Genomic DNA, 25,049 nt, shown 5'->3' on the forward strand with positions numbered 1-25,049 from the left:
CTCTATAGTAGGATGATTCTATACAAAAATACCTAATTAATTTATTATCTGCTCTATATTTAATTAAAATTTATGAATATTTACCTCTATACCTCTTAGTAGTGCAAGTTTCAATAAAATCCTATATTTATTTAAGTGTAAACACCATAAGAATCTGCTCAGGGTAGCATGGATGCCACTGTGGACGACTTTTTCAATGAAATTAATAAAATATCCTCCAAAGAGCAAGAAAGTAAGGAAAAAGAGGAGATCGGTAAGTCCTAATTGACTGTAATACAAGTGAGAAAAAACCTCTTTACTGGGGTGTCAAGTTAAATGTGACTGTCGACAGTAGAATTCGACCCCTAGTGTCTGGAATAAAGCGATCATTTAGTCCAGGCAGTCTTATGCCCTTTTAACCTGATTTCTTGGTCATTACCACCTTTAAAGTATAGTATTCAGCCCCCAAATGCCTGGAATAAGTTACTTATTAACCGATGTTACCTAACCTCAAATTGCTACCGACTGCGTGGAATAACTATTCCAGGAACTTGAGGATAATGAATGAGACCCCATTTGCTCCATCCAGAATGAATTCCTTGTTAAATCTTGTAGATTATTAGGCCAGAAAGGAATTTCCTTTAGTTCGTTCATATATAGCATCAGAGGGGCTTAATTAACGAGGTTTTATAGTCTTCAGTTACAGCTACATAAAGACCTAAGACCCCCTAGAACTATCTTTATACTCAATAGGGAAAAGTCATACATTCCAGCGGACCACACTGATCTAATGTGTCATAATTATATTCTCGGTCTAAATGCTTAAATCAGTCCCGAGGATGCCTCTTAAAGGACAAAACCTCAACGCACAATACGATTTTTAGTGTGGCAAGAATGCTACGACGAACTTACGGGTTACTCGTACTTCTGGAACACCGATACCGACGAAGTGACTTGGGTGCCCCCGAAGTTGTACAAACCGGCAGAGAACGCCCCTAAAAAGCCCTCCCTTGTCTCAAAATCAACGGATAAAGAGCGACGGAGGTCCAGGGAGGACCTCTTTGTACCTCCCCCGTCCGCCCAAGTCCAGTACTCGCCCTCCGATGTGAAACCCGAAGTGAAAGCGAAGGTGTACTCGATACACGAAGCGATAAAACCCGAGGAGAAGAGGCCTAACAGGGGCAATATTAACATAATATCGAATATAATGATTAAGGGTGAGGTGAAAAAGAAACCTCTTGTGCATTCGGATGATGATGATGATGAGGAGTAAGTTGATGAGTAATTTCGTTGCCGTGGGTGCTAAATTAATGCTTGTAGAAAAATTGAACTTATAACTGAATACGGGGGGGATAGTGACTCGGACAATGAGCCCCGAGCAAACGGACCTGAGGAAAACGTTGCCCAGAAATCACCTTCGCCTCAGGTAAGAGAATCATTTATTTTCCCTTATTGAGACAGATGTTTCGACTGCCTGGAAGTAATTCCTCATTTATTCCAGGCAGTCGAAGCGGCTTGTCAAAAAAGGGCCTTTTATGCCCTCCCTATGACATGGGGACAGAAAATTGAACGTTTCAGACCTTCTTCTGGATCTCATTTATCAGTTGAGGCCATTCCAGAGGTGTTTTAGTGAGTAAGGTCTTTGGTAGCTTTGACAGACTGAGAGGGTCTTCGGTTAGGTTTAATTAAGAAAAAATTCATTTACGAGGAAACTGTTGGGTTAATGAAAATTTTTGTAGATACATTTTTTGTTTGGAATTAAAAACTGTATAATATGAGCCAAATTGCATGAAAATCGGTGCAAAAATAAGGGAGTTACGGCAATTTTTCATTTTTTTTAGACAGATTTTTCAAAAAAATTAATTACGCAAAAACTACTAAATTAACAAAAATTTCTATAGATACATTTTTTGTTTGGAATTAAAAACTGTATAATATGAGCCAAATTGCATGAAAATCGGTGCAAAAATAAGGGAGTTACGGCAATTTTTCATTTTTTTTTAGACAGATTTTTCAAAAAAAATAATTACGCAAAAACTACTAAATTAACAAAAATTTCTATAGATACATTTTTTGTTTAGAATTAAAAACTGTATAATATGAGGCAAATTGCATGAAAATCGGTGCAAAAATAAGGGAGTTACGGCAATTTTTCATTTTTTTTTAGACAGATTTTTCAAAAAAATTAATTACGCAAAAACTACTAAATTAAAAAAAATTTCTATAGATACATTTTTTGTTTGGAATTAAAAACTGTATAATATAAGCCAAATTGCATGAAAATCGGTGCAAAAATAAGGGAGTTACGGCAATTTTTCATTTTTTTTAGACAGATTTTTCAAAAAAATTAATTACGCAAAAACTACTAAATTAACAAAAATTTCTATAGATACATTTTTTGTTTGGAATTAAAAACTGTATAATATGAGCCAAATTGCATGAAAATCGGTGCAAAAATAAGGGAGTTACGGCAATTTTTCATTTTTTTTAGACAGATTTTTCAAAAAAATTAATTACGCAAAAACTACTAAATTAACAAAAATTTCTATAGATACATTTTTTGTTTAGAATTAAAAACTGTATAATATGAGCCAAATTGCATGAAAATCGGTGCAAAAATAAGGGAGTTACGGCAATTTTTCATTTTTTTTAGACAAATTTTTCAAAAAAATTAATTACGCAAAAACTACTAAATTAACAAAAATTTCTATAGATACATTTTTTGTTTAGAATTAAAAACCGTATAATATGAGCCAAATTGCATGAAAATCGGTGCAAAAATAAGGGAGTTACGGCAATTTTTCGTTTTTTTTTTAGACAGATTTTTCAAAAAAATTAATTACGCAAAAACTACTAAATTAACAAAAATTTCTATAGATACATTTTTTGTTTGGAATTAAAAACTGTATAATATGAGCCAAATTGCATGAAAATCGGTACAAAAATAAGGGAGTTACGGCAATTTTTCATTTTTTTTTAGACAGATTTTTCAAAAAAATTAATTACGCAAAAACTACTAAATTAACAAAAATTTCTATAGATACATTTTTTGTTTGGAATTAAAAACCCTATAATATAAGCCAAATTGCATGAAAATCGGTGCAAAAATAAGGGAGTTACGGCAATTTTTCATTTTTTTTAGACAGATTTTTCAAAAAAATTAATTACGCAAAAACTACTAAATTAACAAAAATTTCTATAGATACATTTTTTGTTTAGAATTAAAAACTGTATAATATGAGCCAAATTGCATGAAAATCGGTGCAAAAATAAGGGAGTTACGGCAATTTTTCATTTTTTTTAGACAGATTTTTCAAAAAAATTAATTACGCAAAAACTACTAAATTAACAAAAATTTCTATAGATACATTTTTTGTTTAGAATTAAAAACTGTATAATATGAGCCAAATTGCATGAAAATCGGTGCAAAAATAAGGGAGTTACGGCAATTTTTCATTTTTTTTTAGACAGATTTTTCAAAAAAATTAATTACGCAAAAACTACTAAATTAACAAAAATTTCTATAGATACATTTTTTGTTTAGAATTAAATCTTTATAATATGAGCCAAATTGCATGAAAATCGGTGCAAAAATAAGGGAGTTACGGCAATTTTTCATTTTTTTTAGACAGATTTTTCAAAAAAATTAATTACGCAAAAACTACTAAATTAACAAAAATTTCTATAGATACATTTTTTGTTTAGAATTAAAAACTGTATAATATGAGCCAAATTGCATGAAAATCGGTGCAAAAATAAGGGAGTTAGGGCAATTTTTCATTTTTTTTAGACAGATTTTTCAAAAAAATTAATTACGCAAAAACTACTAAATTAACAAAAATTTCTATAGATACATTTTTTGTTTGGAATTAAAAACTGTATAATATGAGCCAAATTGCATGAAAATCGGTGCAAAAATAAGGGAGTTACGGCAATTTTTCATATTTTTTTAAACAGATTTTTCAAAAAAATTAATTACGCAAAAACTATTAAATTAACAAAAATTTCTATAGATACATTTTTTGTTTAGAATTAAAAACTGTATAATATGAGCCAAATTGCATGAAAATCGGTGCAAAAATAAGGGAGTTACGGCAATTTTTCATTTTTTTTTAGACAGATTTTTCAAAAAAATTAATTACGCAAAAACTACTAAATTAACAAAAATTTCTATAGATACATTTTTTGTTTGGAATTAAAAACCCTATAATATAAGCCAAATTGCATGAAAATCGGTGAAAAAATACGGAAATTATGGCATTTTTTCCCTATGATGAGAAAACGGTCTGACAATTGCATTGCAATAAATGATTCGGTAGTTTTCAACCTGAGGGAGCTTATTAATGATGAACTAATTGCTAGAGTTCTCCTATTTATATAGTAGAGGATTCGCAATATCTGATTTTTAAATAAATAATAATAATAATTATTATTGCTCAATGCATATACTTGAATAATTTAATTCCTGTTTGTTACAATCGAAGAATGAGTCCGATAATGATGAGGAAGATGATGATGAGTACGATCTGCTGGCTAAAATACAGCAGAGGGCCAAAGAGCTGAAGACCCTTGGGGGAGAACTGCCCTCTAGCGTGAAGAACATTATTAAGGAAACTATAGCCAGTCCGAAAGTGCATCAAGAGGGGGTTTCTGGATTTTCCTTGGTTGCTGGTGAGTTTTTTGTTTTTTTCTGGGAAACTATTGGTTGTGGAAAAACATTGTTCGAACAAAAGTTGTTTGAATGGTCGAGGCGCGTCAGATGCTATAAAAAATTTTTTTTTAGGTTTAACGGTTTTTTGGAAAATTGGGAAAAACTTTTTATTAGTTTTTCCTGATTTTCTCGAAAACTGTTGGGAATATTGAAAATTTTCTTTTAGCGTTGGATTCCAAATTGAAAATAGAACGAATGATAAAGAATAACTTTTAGCTCTAAATCGAAAAATAAAGGAGTTATGGGAGGTTTTTGAAAAATTTTGGGTGAAAAAGTGGAAAAAAAAAAATTTTAAAAAATTTTTTTTTTCTTTGTCAGATTGATAAAGCACCCAAAACTCTTCAAAAAAGTCTTATAATACTTTTTTGAAAAATGTACAGAAAAAAAGTTACAGTCGATTTTCCCGAAAAAGTCTTTCTCAAAAAATCCAAAGGGGTACCCCTAGGAAAATGTTCATAATTTCGGTTTTTATTTTTTTTCTGGAAAACTATTGGTTGGAGAAAAAAATTGTTCAAACAAAAGTTGTTTGGAATGCCAATGCGCATCAGATGCAATAGAAAAATAATTTTTAGGTCCAACAGTTTTCCGGAAAATTGGGAAAAACCTCTCAACAGTTTTTCCTCATTCTCTCGAAAACTATTGGGAATATTAAAGATTTTTTTTCAGCATTGGATTCCTCTTCAAAAATAGAACAAATCATAAAGAATAACATTTAGCCGTAAATCGAAAAATAAAAGAGTTATGGAGGATTTTTGAGAAATCGAAAAATTTTTGGGTGAAAATTTTGAAAAAAAAAATTTTGAAGAAATTTTTATTTTTGTTTTGGATATCGATAAATCGCTCAAAAAACATCAAAAAAGTTTTATAAAACTTTTTTGAAAAACGTACTAGAAAAAAGTTATATACAAAAAAAATCAAAATTTTTAAATTTCTCAAAAACCGTCAATTTCTCAAAAAATTTCATTCTTATATGAAAGTGAGAAAATGATATGCAGATCATAAGGGTTTTTGAATCATGACTCTATCTTTAATAGCAAAGAAGTTATTTAAATTTTTGTGAAGTGTTGACATCATAAACATGCTAAAAATTCAAAATTTTCAAATTACTCAAAAACTGTCAATTTCTCAAAAAATTTCATTCTTATATAAAAGTGAGAAAATGATTTGGAGATCTTAAAGATCTTTGAATCATGACTCTATCTTTAATAGCAAAGAAGTTATCCAAAATTTAGTAAAATGCATCGAAATTTCTCAAAAACTGAATTTGTCAGAAAATTTTAGTCTTATATGGAATATAGAAAATTTTCTTTTAGCACTGGAATCCCAGTTAAAAATAGAACAAATCGTGTAGAATAACATTTTGTCGTAAATCTCAAATTAAAGAAGTTATGGGGGATTTTTGAAAATTTATGGGTGAAAAATTTGAAAAAAAAAATTTTTGGAAAAATTTGAATTTTTTTTTGGAAATCGATAAATCGCTTAAAAAACAACAAAAAAGTCTCATAAAACTTTTTTGGAAAATGCACCGAAAAAAAGTTATGCCCTAATTTCCCTGTGTCAAAAATCCAAAGGGGTACCCATTGGAAAGTTTCCATTTTTTCAGTTTTTATTTTTTTCCGGGAAAACTATTGGTTGGAGAAAAAAATTGTTTTAATAAAAGTTGTTTGGATTATCAATTTGCATCAAATGCAATAAAAAAATAATTTCTATCTTCAATAGTTTTCCAGAAAATCTGGAAAAACCTATAAACAGTTTTTCCTCATTTTCTCGAAAACTATTGGGTATATTAAAGATTTTCTTGCAGCATTGGATTCCTCATCAAAAATAGAACAAATTATAAAGAATAACATTTTCTCGTAAATCTTAAATTAAAGAAGTTATGGGGGATTTTTGAAAAATTGAAAAATTTTTGGGTGAAAAATTTGAAAAAAAAAAATTTTTGGAAAAATTTGAATTTTTTTTTTGGAAATCGATAAATCGCTTAAAAAACAACAAAAAAGTCTTATAAAACTTTTTTGGAAAATGTACCTGAAAAAAGTTATACCCAAAAGAGTCTTCCTGGAAAAAATCCATGGAAAAATGTTCATAATTTCGCTTTTTATTTTTTTTCTGGAAAACTATTGGTTGGAGAAAAAAATCGTTAAAACAAAAGATGTTGGGAATTTCAATGCGCATCAGATGCAATAGAAAAATAATTTTTAGGTTCAACAGTTTTCCGGAAAATTGGGAAAAACCTTTTAACAGTTTTTCCTGATTTTCTCGAAAACTATTGGGAATATTGAAAATTTTCTTTGAGCATCGAATTCCAATCAAAAAATCGAACAAATCATAAAGAATAACATTTAATCGTAAAACGAAAAATAAAAGAGTTACTGAGGATTTTTTGTCTCATTTCACTATTTCTGTGCCAACCAAGCAACAAATGTCGATCCAATTTCAAGGTTACAACAGTGAATCAGAACCGAGCGACTCCGAAGGCCCCACTGAGCCAAAACACAATTTATTTCCGATTCCGCCAACTACAACCGAAACCGCGCACGTCAGCACATTATTCCCCATAACCCAACCGATCAACGTCAAAGACTTTATTAGTCCAGAACCCTCAGCACCGGAACCCCCGAAAGAACCCGACGGTCCAGCAGCGGAAAACAACGAATTCGACAATAAAGCGTTTCAAAGAAAACGTCGCATCGGGATTTCCTTAGTGAACAACTCCATCAAGAGGTCCAAGGAGGAGGAAAACCCCACAGTAGAGCTGGGTTCCACTCGAGGTCCCGTTTATCCGGGGTTCCAAAAGGGTGGGGTCCTGTTCGTTAAGTCTGATCCCGAGGAACCCTCCCTGGTTCATAAAAATGACGTGCAAGAGCAGGAGGTTAAAGTGAACCAGAAAGAGACGGAAGACGATTACAATATCCTTAGGGAAAAGCTGTTGTTCCTGGGTGAGGGACGGGAGGCTGTCTTACCCGTGCAAGTCATGCTCATACAAGCAGAGGTAAGTTTCAGTTTTTTCTAATAAAACTCTTTAAGTGTGTTTCGTTCATATATAATCCAAAAAAAAGTAAAAGTCCAGTAGGTCAAGGTCTGGCGAACGGGCGGGCCTGTTCGTCTCTCTCTCTTCTAAATTCTGCGTTAAGACAATCATAAGGGAATTCGTGTCAAATAGTAATAAATAATTAATATTATTTAAAAAAAAAAGTCAAGTAGGTTAAGGTCTGGTGAACGAGCGGGCCTGTCCGTCCCTCTCTCTCTCCTAAATTCTGCGTTAAGAAATCAACGGGGATCAAAAGGGAAGTAATATTATTATAAAAGTAAAAGTCAAGTAGGTTAAGGTCTGGCGAACGGGCGGGCCTCTCCATGTCTCTCTCTCTCTCTTCTAAATGCTGACTGGCGTTATTTTCAGACGTTGTTCGTAGCCATGAAGGAGGGGGGTCTGAAGTTGTCCTACTTGTACAAGTGGCTCGGAGGGATCTGCTCCGATTTGGTGAAGTTGGAAAAGGAAGCGGCTCCCGAGGGTTGGCTGCTGCAGTGGGATAGGTACGCATCATACAAATTTAAGATTAAAGGGTTCCCCCGTCTGTCCCACGTTTTATCCCCGTCCCTTTAGACCTCGTTATTCGATATGGGTCGTTTTGCCTGTATGTTATGCGAGTGGTAAAAAAAAAAGAGGGTTTCTTGAAAAATTGATGTTCTAGCTCGTTTTTTGTGGACATATTTGGGTGTAACTTGGGAACCACTGGAAATTTTTTCATGATTTTTTTACAGTAATATAATGGGATTCCTGAGGATGGTTTAGAGGGTAAAAACGTCGTTCTAGACCGAAAATTCCGGAAGTTATGGCACTTTTTGTTGAGGCATGTTTTTTTGCAAATTTTCATACTGAATGTCCACTTTTGTGGAGGATATTTTGATAAATAAATGGAATTGACTTAAAAGAGTTTTTGCACAAGAAAGTGTGTTTGTTTTCGAACAATTCCATACCAAAATGCTTTTTATACCTCAAAAACTTTTTGAGGTAGAGGCAATTTTGTCCAACAAGGTCTAAGAGCTGCCAAATTTGAGTTATTGTAACATCAAGATTTTAGACACCAGTGGACATATTTGGGTGTAACTTGGGAACCACTGGGAATATTTTCGTGATTTTTTTACAGTAATTTAACGGGATTCCTGAGGATGGATTTGAGGGTAAAAACGTCTTTTTAGGCCAAAAATTCCGGAAGTTATGGCACTTTTAGTTCTGACATATTTTTTGCAAACTTTCATCATCTTCGATAAGGGAGTTTTTATTACAGGAGCGCCTGGACTAAACAAAGTACTTTATAGTCAATATCGTGTAATTTTTTAATACAATAATCCCTCAAAGATGTCTCTAACTATATATGAAAAATCATTGAAATCCTTGCATTAGAAGCTGAGATATGCGAGCTTTTATTACAGGAGCGCCCGTACTAAACTATCTTGACTTCTATGACATTTTTGGGTGTAACTTGGGAACCCCTTGGAATATTTTCCTAATTTTTTCACAGTAATTTAACGGGATTCCTGAGGATGGATTTGAGGGTAAAAACGTCGTTCTAGGCCAAAAATTCCGGAAGTTATGGCACTTTTGGTTGAGGCATGTTTTTTTGCAAATTTTCATACTAAATGTTCACTTTTCTTGACGATATTTTGATAAATAAATGGAGTTGACTTAAAAGAGTTTTTGCACAAGAAAGTGTGTTTGTTTTCGAACAATTCGATACCAAAACACTTTTTATACCTCAAAAACTTTTTGAGGTAGAGGCAATTTTGTCCAACAAGGTCCAAGGGCTGCCAAATTTGAGTTATTGCTACATCAAGATTTTAGACACCAGTGGACATATTTGGGTGCAAACTTGGGAACCACTGGGAATATTTTCATGATTTTTTTACAGTAATATAATGGGATTCCTGGGGATGGATTTGAGGGTAAAAACGTCGTTTTAGACCAAAAATTCCGGAAGTTATGGCACTTTTAGTTGTGACATATTTTTTACAAACTTTCATCATCTTCGATAAGGGAGTTTTTATTACAGGAGCGCCTGGACTAAACAAAGTACTTTATAGTCAATATCGTGTAATTTTTTAATACAATAATCCCTCAAAGATGTCTCTAACTATATATGAAAAATCATTGAAATCCTTGCGTTAGAAGCTGAGTTATGAGAACTTTTATGACAGGGACGCTTGGACTAAATATTCACTTCAAAGTATATTAGCGAGTACCACGGGTTTTAGTGGTCAAAATCGTGTGATTTTTGGCCCATTGATCCCTAGAAGACCTCCCTAACTATATTTAAAAAATCATCGAAATCGTTACATTAGAAGCTGAGATACGGGGGTTTTTGTGACAGGGACGCCTGGACTAAATATGTTATTGATCATGGATTCTAGTGCGCAAAATCGTGAGGTGTTCAGTTTCAGGTCTATTTAAAAAAAAAAACATCAAAATTCCTGCCAAAAGGTGCTGAGATATGCGAGCTTTTATTACAGGAGCGCCCGTACTAAACCATCTTGACTTCTATGACATTTTTGGGTGTAACTTGGGAACCACTGGAAATATTTTCATAATTTTTTCACAGTAATTTAACGGGATTCCTGAGGATGGTTTAGAGGGTAAAAACGTCGTTCTAGACCAAAAATTCCGGAAGTTATGGCACTTTTTGTTGAGGCATGTTTTTTTGCAAATTTTCATAGTGAATGTCCACTTTTCTTGACGATATTTTGATGAATAATTGGAATTGACTTAAAAGAGTTTTTGCACAAGAAGGTGTGTTTGTTTTCGAACAATTCCATACCAAAATGCTTTTTATACCTCAAAAACTTTTTGAGGTAGAGGCAATTTTGTCCAACAAGGTCCAAGGGCTGCCAAATTTGAGTTATTGCAACATCAAGATTTTAGACACCAGTGGACATATTTGGGTGTAACTTGGAAACCACTGGTGATATTTTAATAATTTTTTCACAGTAATTTAACGGGATTCCTGAGGATGGTTTAGAGGGTAAAAACGTCGTTCTAGGCCAAAAATTTCGGAAGTTATGGCACTTTTAGTTGTGACATATTTTTTGCAAACTTTCATCTTCGATAAGGGAGTTTTTATTACAGGAGCGCCTGGACTAAACAAAGTACTTTATAGTCAATATCGTGTAATTTTTTAATACAATAATCCCTCAAAGATGTCTCTAACTATATATGAAAATTCATTGAAATCCTTGCATTAAAAGCTGAGATATGCGAGCTTTTATTACAGGAGCGCCCGTACTAAACTATCTTGACTTCTATGACATTTTTGGGTGTAACTTTGGAACCGCTGGTGATATTTTCATGATTTTTGCACAGTAATTTAACGGGATCCCTGAGGATGGTTTAGAGGGTAAAAACGTCGTTCTAGCCCAAAAATTCCGGAAGTTATGGCACTTTTGGTTGAGGCATGTTTTTTTGCAAATTTTCACACTGAATGTCCACTTTTCTTGACGATATTTTGATGAATAATTGGAATTGACTTAAAAGAGTTTTTGCACAAGAAAGTGTGTTTGTTTTCGAACAATTCCATACCAAAATGCTTTTTATACCTCAAAAACTTTTTGAGGTAGAGGCAATTTTGTCCAACAAGGTCCAAGGGCTGCCAAATTTGAGTTATTGCAACATCAAGATTTTAGACACCAGTGGACATATTTGGGTGTAACTTGGAAACCACTGGTGATATTTTAATAATTTTTTCACAGTAATTTAACGGGATTCCTGAGGATGGTTTAGAGGGTAAAAACGTCGTTCTAGACCAAAAATTCCGGAAGTTATGGCACTTTTTGTTGAGGCATGTTTTTTTGCAAATTTTCATAGTGAATGTCCACTTTTCTTGACGATATTTTGATGAATAATTGGAATTGACTTAAAAGAGTTTTTGCACAAGAAAGTGTGTTTGTTTTCGAACAATTCCATACCAAAATGCTTTTTATACCTCAAAAACTTTTTGAGGTAGAGGCAATTTTGTCCAACAAGGTCCAAGGGCTGCCAAATTTGAGTTATTGCAACATCAAGATTTTAGACACCAGTGGACATATTTGGGTGTAACTTGGAAACCACTGGTGATATTTTAATAATTTTTTCACAGTAATTTAACGGGATTCCTGAGGATGGTTTAGAGGGTAAAAACGTCGTTCTAGGCCAAAAATTTCGGAAGTTATGGCACTTTTAGTTGTGACATATTTTTTGCAAACTTTCATCTTCGATAAGGGAGTTTTTATTACAGGAGCGCCTGGACTAAACAAAGTACTTTATAGTCAATATCGTGTAATTTTTTAATACAATAATCCCTCAAAGATGTCTCTAACTATATATGAAAATTCATTGAAATCCTTGCATTAAAAGCTGAGATATGCGAGCTTTTATTACAGGAGCGCCCGTACTAAACTATCTTGACTTCTATGACATTTTTGGGTGTAACTTTGGAACCGCTGGTGATATTTTCATGATTTTTGCACAGTAATTTAACGGGATCCCTGAGGATGGTTTAGAGGGTAAAAACGTCGTTCTAGCCCAAAAATTCCGGAAGTTATGGCACTTTTGGTTGAGGCATGTTTTTTTGCAAATTTTCACACTGAATGTCCACTTTTCTTGACGATATTTTGATGAATAATTGGAATTGACTTAAAAGAGTTTTTGCACAAGAAAGTGTGTTTGTTTTCCAACAATTCCATACCAAAACGCTTTTTATAACTCAAAAACTTTTTGAGGTAGAGGCAATTTTGTCCAACAAGGTCTAAGAGCTGCCAAATTTGAGTTATTGTAACATCAAGATTTTAGACACCAGTGGACATATTTGGGTGTAACTTGGGAACCACTGGGAATATTTTCATGATTTTTGCACAGTAATTTAACGGGATTCCTGAGGATGGTTTAGAGGGTAAAAACGTCGTTCTAGACCAAAAATTCCGGAAGTTATGGCACTTTTTGTTGAGGCATGTTTTTTTGCAAATTTTCACACTGAAGGTCCACTTTTCTTGACGATATTTTGATGAATAATTGGAATTGACTTAAAAGAGTTTTTGCACAAGAAAGTGTGTTTGTTTTCGAACAATTCGATACCAAAACACTTTTTATACCTCAAAAACTTTTTGAGGTAGAGGCAATTTTGTCCAACAAGGTCCAAGGGCTGCCAAATTTGAGTTATTGCTACATCAAGATTTTAGACACCAGTGGACATATTTGGGTGTAACTTGGGAACCACTGGGAATATTTTCATGATTTTTTTACAGTAATATAATGGGATTCCTGGGGATGGATTTGAGGGTAAAAACGTCGTTTTAGACCAAAAATTCCGGAAGTTATGGCACTTTTAGTTGTGACATATTTTTTACAAACTTTCATCATCTTCGATAAGGGAGTTTTTATTACAGGAGCGCCTGGACTAAACAAAGTACTTTATAGTCAATATCGTGTAATTTTTTAATACAATAATCCCTCAAAGATGTCTCTAACTATATATGAAAAATCATTGAAATCCTTGCGTTAGAAGCTGAGTTATGAGAACTTTTATGACAGGGACGCTTGGACTAAATATTCACTTCAAAGTATATTAGCGAGTACCACGGGTTTTAGTGGTCAAAATCGTGTGATTTTTGGCCCATTGATCCCTAGAAGACCTCCCTAACTATATTTAAAAAATCATCGAAATCGTTACATTAGAAGCTGAGATACGGGGGTTTTTGTGACAGGGACGCCTGGACTAAATATGTTATTGATCATGGATTCTAGTGCGCAAAATCATGAGATGTTCAGTTTCAGGTCTATTTTAAAAAAAAAACATCAAAATTCCTGCCAAAAGGTGCTGAAATATACGAGCTTTTATTACAGGAGCGCCCGTACTAAACTATCTTGACTTCTACGACATTTTTGGGTGTAACTTGGGAACCACTGGGAATATTTTCCTAATTTTTTCACAGTAATTTAACGGCGTTCCTGAGGATGGTTTAGAGGGTAAAAACGTCGTTCTAGGCCAAAAATTCCGGAAGTTATGGCACTTTTGGTTGAGGCATGTTTTTTTGCAAATTTTCATACTGAATGTCCACTTTTGTGGAGGATATTTTGATAAATAAATGGAATTGACTTAAAAGAGTTTTTGCACAAGAAAGTGTGTTCATTTTCCAACAATTGGATACCAAAACGCTTTTTATAACTCAAAAACTTTTTGAGGTAGAGGCAATTTTGTCCAACAAGGTCCAAGAGCTGCCGAATTTGAGTTATTGCAACATCAAGATTTTAGACACCAGTGGACATATTTGGGTGTAACTTGGGAACCACTGGGAATATTTTCATGATTTTTTCGCAGTAATTTAACGGGATTCCTGAGGATGGATTTGAGGGTAAAAACGTCGTTCTAGGCCAAAAATTCCGGAAGTTATGGTACTTTTGGTTGAGGCATGTTTTTTTGCAAATTTTCATACTGAATGTCCACTTTTCTTGACGATATTTTGATAAATAATTGGAATTGACTTAAAAGAGTTTTTGCACAAGAAAGTGTCTTCATTTTCCAACAATTCAATACCAAAACGCTTTTTATACCTCAAAAACTTTTTGAGTTAGAGGCAATTTTGTCCAACAAGGTCCAAGGGCTGCCAAATTTGAGTTATTGCAACATCAAGAGTTTAGACACCAGTGGACATATTTGGGTGTAACTTGGGAACCACTGGGAATATTTTCATGATTTTTTCACAGTAATATAATGGGATTCTTGAGGATGGATTTGAGGGTAAAAACGTCGTTCTAGACCAAAAATTCCGGAAGTTATGGCACTTTTAGTTGTGACATATTTTTTGCAAACTTTCATCTTCGATAAGGGAGTTTTTATTACAGGAGCGCCTGGACTAAACAAAGTACTTTATAGTCAATATCGTGTAATTTTTTAATACAATAATCCCTCAAAGATGTCTTTAACTATATATGAAAAATCATTGAAATCCTTGCATTAGAAGCTGAGATATGCGAGCTTTTATTACAGGAGCGCCCGTACTAAACTATCTTGACTTCTATGACATTTTTGGGTATAACTTGGGAACCACTGGGAATATTTTCCTAATTTTTTCACAGTAATTTAACGGGATCCCTGAGGATGGATTTGAGGGTAAAAACGTCGTTCTAGACCGAAAATTCCGGAAGTTATGGCGCTTTTGGTTGAGACATGTTTTTTTGCAAATTTTCATACTGAATGTCCACTTTTCTTGACGATATTTTGATAAATAATTGGAGTTGACTTAAAAGAGTTTTTGCACAAGAAAGTGTGTTTGTTTTCCAACAATTCGATACCAAAACGCTTTTTATACCTCAAAAACTTTTTGAGTTAGAGGCAATTTTGTCCGACAAGGTCCAAGAGCTGCCAAATTTCAGTTATTGCAACATCAAGAGTTTAGACACCAGTGGACATATTTGGGTGTAACTTGGGAACCACTGGGAATATTTTCATGATTTTTTCACAGTAATTTAACGGGATTCCTGATGATGGTTTAGAGGGTAAAAACGTCGTTCTAGACCAAAAATTCCGGAAGTTATGGCACTTTTAGTTGTGACATATTTTTTGCAAACTTTCATCTTCAATAAGGGAGTTTTTATTACAGGAGCGCCTGGACTAAACAAAGTACTTTATAGTCAATATCGTGTAATTTTTTAATACAATAATCCCTCAAAGATGTCTTTAACTATATATGAAAAATCATTGAAATCCTTGCATTAGAAGCTGAGATATGCGAGCTTTTATTACAGGAGCGCCCGTACTAAACCATCTTGACTTCTATGACATTTTTGGGTGTAACTTGGGAATCACTGGGAATATTTTCATGATTTTTTCGCAGTAATTTAGCGGGCTTCCTGAGGATGGTTTAGAGGGTAAAAACGTCGTTCTAGACCGAAAATTCCGGAAGTTATGGCACTTTTGGTTGGGGCAGGTTTTTTTTTTGTAAATTTCCACTTTTATTGAGAATATTTTTTTTTTAAATTGGAATTTGCTTGAAAAGGTTCTTGCTCAATAAAGTATGCTTCTTTCCCAACAATTTAATACCAAAACGTTTTTTCTACCTCAAAAACTGCTCGAGTTAGAAGCAATTGTGTCCATCGAAGTCCAAGACCTGCCAAATTGAGTTTTTAGGCATTAGTAGACATTTTTGGGTATAACTTGGGAACCACTGGGAATATTCTCATAATTTTTTCACCGCAATATTAAGAAATCCCTGAGGATCATTTAGAGGGTAAAAACGTCGTTTTAGACCGAAAATTCCGGAAGTTATAGCACTTTTAGTTGTGACATATTTTTTGCAAACTTTCATAATCTTCGATAAAGGAGTTTTTATTACAGGAGCGCCTGGACTAAACAAATCTTTAGCCTTATATACATTCATTATCTGGGCTTCTATTGCTCAAAATCGTCCTTAAATTTCTTCAAAACTTAGCAATAGAATATATAGATATGCGAGCTTTTATTACAGGAGCGCCCGTACTAAACCATCTTGACTTCTATGACATTTTCGGGTATAACTTTGGAACCGCTTGTGATATTTCCATGATTTTTTCACAGTCATTTAACGAGATTCCTGAGGATGGTTTAGAGGGTAAAAACGTCGTTCTAGACCAAACATTCCGGAAGTTATGGCACTTTCGCTGGGGACATTTTTTTGTTTTTCGCAAGTCAAACTTTCCTGTCCTCGCGGACGTCTAACATACACGCAAAAAAAAAGACACACATGAACACGAGGTTCTTTTATCCTTGTTTTTTTTGGTGAGAGGAAAAGAGACGAGCGCATCAGCAAAGACACCGGGTGGACCAAAGAAGCGGTCAAGGTGAGCATCTTTAATAAATATTTCGCTCATGTGTCGAGTGTTCGGTTTGGATTTCTGGATCGCGCAGTATCTCTGTTTAACACACTAATTATTCGATACGTATGTATGTATGTCTTTGTTTAACTCATTATGCACCTTGTCGCACGCCTTCGGGAAGTCTACACCAAACATTCGACCACATTAAATGTCTTTTAAGAGTTAATAAAGCCTTTTTGCAAATACTACCATTGGCCATATTATTTTAGGATTAGTTACGCCATATTAATTAATTAATTAATTTAACTGGGGGGGCGTTAATTTACCGTTACATAAGTGATTTTCCTTGTAATTAAATCGGTGCTTCCAGTGAAAGGGGGTTTTGACGATAAGGTTTGTAGACGATTTTTTATTATAATAATAAATTTCACGTAATAATAATACTGACATTTATTATTATTTAGGTGGAAGGGATGCTCCGATGACGAACCGGACCCCCAGCAGATCGGATGGAATGAATCTTGTATATTGTGCAATTTTCATTTTAAAAAGTCATAAATAATATTAACGATAATTTGTTTGTGCTAAATGAACCAGACAGGTAGAGTATTTTATCAAAGAAAACACCAGATAACTTAGGAACCACTTGGGGGATTTGTATGATTTTTTTACAGTGATATTATGGGGTTCCTGAGGATTGATTTGAGGGTAGAAACGTCCGTCTAGGTGAAGGATTTTGGAAGTTATGACAGTTTTTGTCGGGGCATATCTTTTTATAGTAGATGGCCTATATTTTTGAGAATATTTTGAGAAATAATTGGAATTGGATTAAAAGGGTTGATGTCCAAGGAAGTGTGTTCTTTTTCCAATAATTCAATACCAAAACGGTTTTTGTACCTCAAAAACTCTTTGAGTTAGAGGCAATTTTGTCCATTGAGGTCCAATTTCAGTTTTTTGAACTCGTATTGTAGGACATTTTTGGGCATAACTTTGGAATCACTGGGAATATTTTCATAATTTTTTTACAGTAATAAAATGGCATTCCTGAGGATGGATTTGAGGGTAGAAACGTCCCTCTGGCCTAAAAATTCTGGAAGTTATGGAAGTTTTTGTCAGGACCTATTTTTTCATAATACATTTTCGCTACTTATAGGAATATTTTGAGAAATAATTGGGCCTGACTTAAAAGGTTTGATGCTTGAGAAAGTGTGTTCTTTTTCCAATAATTCTATACCAAAACGGTTTTTGTACCTCAAAAACTCACTGAGTTAGAGGCAATTTTACCCTTGAAGGTCCAAGAACCGCCAATTTTGAGGTTTCTAAACTCATCAAGATTTTTAGACACCAGTGGACATTTTTGGGCATAACTTTATAACCACTGGGAATATTTTCATAATTTTTTTACAAAAATAAAATGGTATTCCTGAGGATGGATTTGAGGGTAGAAACGTCCCTCTAGCCTAAAAATTTCGGAAGTTATGGAAGTTTTTGTTAGGGCCTATTTTTTCATAATAAATTTTCGCTATTCATAAAAATATTTTGAGAAATAATTGGACCTGACTTAAAAGGTTTGATGCTTGAGAAAGTGTGTTCTTTTTCCAATAATTCTATACCAAAACGGTTTTTGTACCTCAAAAACTCTCTGAGTTAGAGGCAATTTTACCCTTGAAGGTCCAAGAACCGCCAATTTTGAGGTTTCTAAACTCATCAAGATTTTTAGACACCAGTGGACATTTTGGGGTATAACTTTGGAACCACTTGGAATATTTTCATAATTTTTTCACAGTAATATAATCCAGTTCCTGAGGATGGATTTGAGGGTAGAAACGTCTTTCTAGACCAAAAATTCCTAAAGTTATGGCACTTTTAGTTGAGGCATATTTTTTTGCAAACTTTCATCTTCTTCAATAAGTGAGTTTTTATTACAGGAGCGCCTGGACTAAACCAAGTACGTTAGTCAATATCATGTGATTTTTGGTTCATTGGTCCCTGGAAGACGCCTCTAACTATATTTAAAAAATCGTTGAAATTCTTGCAACAGGAGCCGAGATATGGGAGGTTTTATTACAGGAGCGCCCGGACTAAATATGACATTTTTGGGTGTAACTTTGGAACCACTGGGAATATTTTCATAATTTCTTCACAGTAATATAATCCAGTTCCTGAGGATGGATTTGAGGGTAGAAACGTCGTTCTAGACCAAAAATTCCTGAAGTTATGGCACTTTTAGTTGAGGCATATTTTTTTGCAAACTTTCATCATCTTCAATAAGTGAGTTTTTATTACAGGAGCGCCTGGACTAAACCAAGTACGTTAGTCAATATCATGTGATTTTTGGTTCATTGGTCCCTGGACGATGCCTCTAATTATATTTAAAAAATCGTTGAAATTCTTGCAACAGGAGCCGAGATATGGGAGGTTTTATTACAGGAGCACCCTGACTAAACATGACTTCTATGACATTTTTGGGTGTAACTTTGGAACCACTGGGAGTATTTTCATAATTTTTTCACAGTAATATAATGCAATGTCTGAGGATGGATTTGAGGGTAGAAACGTCTTTCTAGACCAAAAATTCTTGAAGTTATGGCACTTTTAGTTGAGGCATATTTTTTTTTGCAAACTTTCATCATTTGCAATAAGTGAGTTTTTATTACAGGAGCGCCTGGACTAAACCAAGTACGTTAGTCAATATCATGTGATTTTTGGTTCATTGGTCCCTGGACGATGCCTCTAACTATATTTAAAAAATCGTTGAAATTCTTGCAACAGGAGCCGAGATATGGGAGGTTTTATTACAGGAGCGCCCGGACTAAATATGACATTTTTGGGTGTAACTTTGGAACCACTGGGAATATTTTCATAATTTTTTCACAGTAATATAATGCAATGTCTGAGGATGGATTTGAGGGTAGAAACGTCTTTCTAGACCAAAAATTCCTGAAGTTATGGCACTTTTAGTTGAGGCATATTTTTTTACAAACTTTCATCATCTTCAATAAGTGAGTTTTTATTTACAGGAGCGCCTGGACTAAACCAAGTACGTTAGTCAATATCATGTGATTTTTGGTTCATTGGTCCCTGAAAGATGCCTCTAACTATATTTAAAAAATCGTTGAAATTCTTGCAACAGGAGCCGAGATATGGGAGGTTTTATTACAGGAGCGCCCGGACTAAATATGACATTTTTGGGTGTAACTTTGGAACCACTGGGAGTATTTTCATAATTTTTTCACAGTAATATAATGCAATGTCTGAGGATGGATTTGAGGGTAGAAACGTCTTTCTAGACCAAAAATTCTTGAAGTTATGGCACTTTTAGTTGAGGCATATTTTTTTTTGCAAACTTTCATCATTTGCAATAAGTGAGTTTTTATTACAGGAGCGCCTGGACTAAACCAAGTACGTTAGTCAATATCATGTGATTTTTGGTTCATTGGTCCCTGGACGATGCCTCTAACTATATTTAAAAAATCGTTGAAATTCTTGCAACAGGAGCCGAGATATGGGAGGTTTTATTACAGGAGCGCCCGGACTAAATATGACATTTTTGGGTGTAACTTTGGAACCACTGGGAATATTTTCATAATTTTTTCACAGTAATATAATGCAATGTCTGAGGATGGATTTGAGGGTAGAAACGTCGTTCTAGACCAAAAATTCCTGGAGTTATGGCACTTATAGTTGAGGCATATTTTTTTACAAACTCTCATCATCTTCAATAAGTGAGTTTTTATTACAAGAGCGCCTGGACTAAACCAAGTACGTTAGTCAATATCATGTGATTTTTGGTTTATTGGTCCCTGGAAGATGCCTCTAAGTATATTTAAAAAATTGTTGAAATTCTTGCCTTAGGAGCCGAGATATGGGAGGTTTTATTACAGAAGCGCCCGGACTAAACACGGCTTCTATGACATTTTTGGGTGTAACTTTGGAACCACTGGGAATATTTTCATAATTTTTTCACAGTTATATAATCCAGTTCCTGAGGATGGATTTGAGGGTAGAAACGTCGTTCTAGACCAAAAATTCCTGAAGTTATGGCACTTTTGGTTAAGGCATATTTTTTTGCAAACTTTCATCTTCAATAAGTGAGTTTTTATTACAGGAGCGCCTGGACTAAAACTAATATTTCCCTCATGTATATTAGCGAGTATCGTGGGTTCTAGTCGTCAAAATCGTGCGATTTTTGGTTCATTGGTCCCTGGAAGATGCCTCTAACTATATTTAAAAAATCGTTGAAATTCTTGCAACAGGAGCCGAGATATGGGAGGTTTTATTACAGGAGCGCCCGGACTAAATATGACATTTTTGGGTGTAACTTTGGAACCACTGGGAATATTTTCATAATTCTTTCATCACCAAATAAAGAAGTTCCTGAGGATGGATTTCACTATAGAAACGTCACACGGATGTTCCGTTCTACGATAAAGTAAAACCAGAGAAACTCTTCTCTCTCTCTCTCTTACTAACATGTTTACTTTACAATTGAACCGTCATGATTATAAAGCCACGCCTATGGCTCTTTATACACAAGAGAAGTGACTCGGCCACTCTCTCCATCTCTATCACCCTCGTCTTAACTCGCATTTTAGGTCGCATAAACGTTATTACTACCAAAACCCGACCTCCGGTGTCAGTCAGTGGAAGTACCCGGAACCGGACGTGACCCGTTGCGACGACGCAATGGACATCTCGACCACTCCGCCCCCACCGCCCGACGACAACAATAGGGAGGAAGAAGAGGAGGGGGAGGGACAGGGAGATTTACTGGCGGGGGCAAAGGACGGCGAAGGGGGCGGTACTTCTTCGCCGCCGCCGGTTGTTTTCGGCCCCCAGTTGCCCCCCGAGCCGCCCTCGCCGCCCCAAATACGCAGCCCCACCCCACCGCCCCCGCCTATAATCACTATGGGTAATGTAGTGTTTAAAATTCTTATAGGGTTCAAAGGTCACTTCTTAATTTGATAGTGTTTTCATTGATTTCTCACAGGCTTTCGATAGAGTAAGACGCCTTACCGGCAAGTTGCCACCTATCTTATGCAAATCAAAGATGATTTATTATTATTATTATTATTATTATTATTATTATTATTAATTTGTTGTTTATTTTCCAATTTAATGTTAGACGTTCCCTTGCCATTATTACCTCAACAAATCAAGTTGCCGTTGCAACCCCCGCCGCCCCCGGCCGGTTTACCGTCGCAACCCCTTCCGCCCGGGGTGGACCTCTTGGTCGAGGTGAGTGATTTTTTTTTTTTTTTTTTTTTACGTATTTTTGGGGATAACTTGGGAACCGCTGGGGATATTTTAATGATTTTTTTACAGTAATATAATGGGATTCTTGAGGATGGATTTGAGGGTAAAAACGTCGTTCTAGGTTGAAAACTTTGGGAGTTATGGTAGTTTTAGTTGGGGCCTGCTTTTTTTTTTTTTTGGTAATTTTTTAAAGTAAATGTTCAATTTTTTTGAGGATATTTTGAGAAGTAGTTGGAGTTGGCTTAAAAGAGTTTTTGCACAAGAAAGTGTGTTTGTTTTCGAACAATTCGATACCAAAACGCTTTTTGTACCTCAAAAACTCCCCGAGTTAGAGGCAATTTGGTCGGTCAAGGTCTAGTTCCATGACTCTTGTGATAATTGCACTTTTTATTTTTTTTTAGCTTTCCTATGGGAAATAGAGAGTTTTGTTATAAGAGTTTTTTGATTGAATTATCATGGGGAATACACAGCAAAAAAATTTTTGGATTCGGACAATTTTTCAAAATTTTCCAATTTTCGAGCAAGTTTTGGCCAAAAACCGAAAAATTGCAATAACTCCTTTATTAGTCGTTTTTCGAAAAAATGTCAAAAATACTTCTAATTTTGCCCTTAAAGGAAGTATCCATTGCAAAAATAAAAATTTTAAAATTTCCCATACATTTTGAGAAAATTGAGTTTTTTGGTTTTGAGGTTTTTTGGGATTTTCTCCCACTGTATTGAAAATAGACTTATAATTTTAATTTATTAAGATAATATGCATAATTCCAAACAACTTTTATATAAACAATATTTCTCTCAGACCCATAGTTTTTAAAAAAAAAATTAAAATGTGATTTTTAGAGAAAAATCATGGGTGTACCCCTTTAGTTTCGATAATGCACACTTTTTATTTTTTTTTAGCTTTCCTATGGGAAATAGAGAGTTTTGCTATAAGAGTTTTTTGATTGAATTATCATGAGGAATACACAGCAAAAAAATTTTTGGATTCGGACAATTTTTTAAAATTTTCCATTTTTTGAGCCAGTTTTGGCCAAAAACCGAAAAACGCCAATAACTCTTTTATTAGTGGTTTTTCGAAAAAATGTCAAAAATACTTTTAATTTTGCCCTTAAAGGGAGTATCCATTGCAAAAATAAAAACTCTAAAATTTCCCATAAATTTTGAGAAAATTGAGTTTTTTGATTTTGAGGTTTTTTGGGATTTTCTCCCACTGTATTGAAAATAAAATTATAATTTTTTTTTCTACAGATACTCTGCATAATTCCAAACAACTTTTATATAAACAATATTTCTCTCAGACCCATAGTTTTTTTGTAAAAAATTAAAATGTGATTTTTAGAGAAAAATCATGGGTGTACCCCTTTAGTTTCTATAATGCACACTTTTTATTTTTTTTTAGCTTTCCTATGGGAAATAGAGAGTTTTGATATAAGAGTTTTTTGATTGGTTTTTTATGAGCAATACACAGCAAAAAAATTTTTGGATTCGGACAATTTTTCAAAATTTTCCAATTTTTAGCCAGTTTTGGCCAAAAACCGAAAAATGCCAATAACTCCTTTATTAGTCATTTTTCGAAAAAATTACTAAAATACTTTTAATTTTGCCCTTAAAGGGAGTATCCATTGCAAAAATAAAAACTCTAAAATTTCCTATAGATTTTGAGAAAATTGAGTTTTTTGGTTTTGAGGTTTTTTGGGATTTTCTCCCACTGTATGGAAAATAAAATTATAATTTTTATTTCCACAGATACTCTGCATGATTCCAAACAACTTTTATATAAACAATATTTCTCTCAGACCCATAGTTTTTTTGTAAAAAATTAAAATGTGATTTTTAGAGAAAAATCATGGGTGTACCCTTTTAGTTTCTATAATGCACACTTTTTATTTTTTTTTAGCTTTCCTATGGGAAATAGAGAGTTTTGCTATAAGAGTTTTTTGATTGAATTATCATGAGGAATACACAGTAAAAAAATTTTTGGATCCGGACAATTTTTGAAAAATTTCCAATTTTTGAGCCAGTTTTGGCCAAAAACCGAAAAACGCCAATAACTCTTTTATTAGTGGTTTTTCGAAAAAATGTCTAAGATACTTTTAATTTTACCCTTAAAGGGAGTATCCATTGCAAAAATAAAAATTCTAAAATTTCCCATAGATTTTGAGAAAATTGAGTTTTTTGGTTTTGAGGTTTTTTGGGATTTTCTCCCACTGTATGGCAAATAGACTTATAATTTTAATTTATTAAGATAATATGCATAATTCCAAACAACTTTTATATAAACAGTATTTCTCTCAGACCCATAGTTTTTTAAAAAAAAATTAAAATGTGATTTTTAAAGAAAAATCATGGGTGTACCCCTTTAATTTCGATAATGCACACTTTTTATTTTTTTTTAGCTTTCCTATGGGAAATAGAGAGTTTTGTCATAAGAGTTTTTTGATAGGATTTTCATGAGGAATACACAGCAAAAAAATTTTTTTGAATCGGACAATTTTTCAAAATTTTCCAATTTTTAGCCAGTTTTGACCCGAAAACCAAAAAATGTCAATAACTCCCTTATTGGTCATTTTTCGAAAAAATGTATAAAATACTTTTATTTTTGCCCTTAAAGGGGGCATCCAGTACAAAAATAAAAACTCTAAAATTTCCCATAGGTTTTGAATAAATTGAATTTTTCCGAACTCTCTCCCCCCCCCCGCAGTCCATTTTCGCCCATAACTCACGAACCACCTGGAATACTTCCATAATTCCTTCACTCCAACAACAAATACTTCCCGAGGACGGACTTGAGAGCAAAACCATCGTTCTACACTAAAAATTTCAAACGCCTTAGGGCAGTGCTGCATAACCGATTTTTATTTATATATAGGACGCGGTACCATCGGACACCCTCTCCACCGCTTTGGACTCGTTTTACTCGGAAATCGCCGAGGTCACTGAGACCCCGCAAAACGCACCGACGTCACCACCAGACACGTCACTGCCACAAAACCCGGAATTAATTAAGAAAAAAAGGAAAAAGGTCTAATTAATTAATTAAATCCTCTGGAGAGGGAGGGGGGTTTGCATATTATGACATAATTAATTACAGGTGAAGTTGGCCCAAGGGCTCACCATGAAAAAGAAGGGCGTGTCCGAACTGGTGGAGAAGTGGAAGAGCGTCCAGAAGACTTATAAGGATTGAAAGTGTCTTTAAATTTCTGTAAATAGTAATAATAATAATAATAATAATAATTTTTACGCTAGCGTTTGTTTTGCCCCCCCCCCCTAAGTTCGCACGCGATT

The 25,049-nt window shown here is 34.1% G+C and overlaps 2 protein-coding genes across 2 annotated transcripts in view; one reads left to right on the plus strand and one right to left on the minus strand.

The window, feature by feature from the left end:
* The window catches only part of LOC126747863 (uncharacterized), a 97,679-nt gene that overhangs the window by 49,195 nt on the left and 23,435 nt on the right, over positions 1 to 25,049 (minus strand). The gene's annotated exons all lie outside the window — the stretch shown is intronic.
* On the plus strand, positions 2 to 25,004 carry LOC126747860 (formin-binding protein 4-like). Its single transcript, XM_050456766.1, has 10 exons — positions 2 to 253; positions 864 to 1,248; positions 1,300 to 1,405; positions 4,464 to 4,650; positions 7,132 to 7,682; positions 8,091 to 8,224; positions 21,104 to 21,420; positions 21,634 to 21,746; positions 24,634 to 24,786; positions 24,856 to 25,004. Exons 1-10 carry the CDS (start codon positions 169 to 171, stop codon positions 24,946 to 24,948), a joined length of 2,124 nt encoding a protein of 707 aa, XP_050312723.1. The 5' UTR covers positions 2 to 168; the 3' UTR covers positions 24,949 to 25,004.

Source organism: Anthonomus grandis, chromosome 20 (genome assembly GCF_022605725.1).
Source record: "Anthonomus grandis grandis chromosome 20, icAntGran1.3, whole genome shotgun sequence".
In the NCBI taxonomy this organism is placed as follows: domain Eukaryota; kingdom Metazoa; phylum Arthropoda; class Insecta; order Coleoptera; family Curculionidae; genus Anthonomus; species Anthonomus grandis.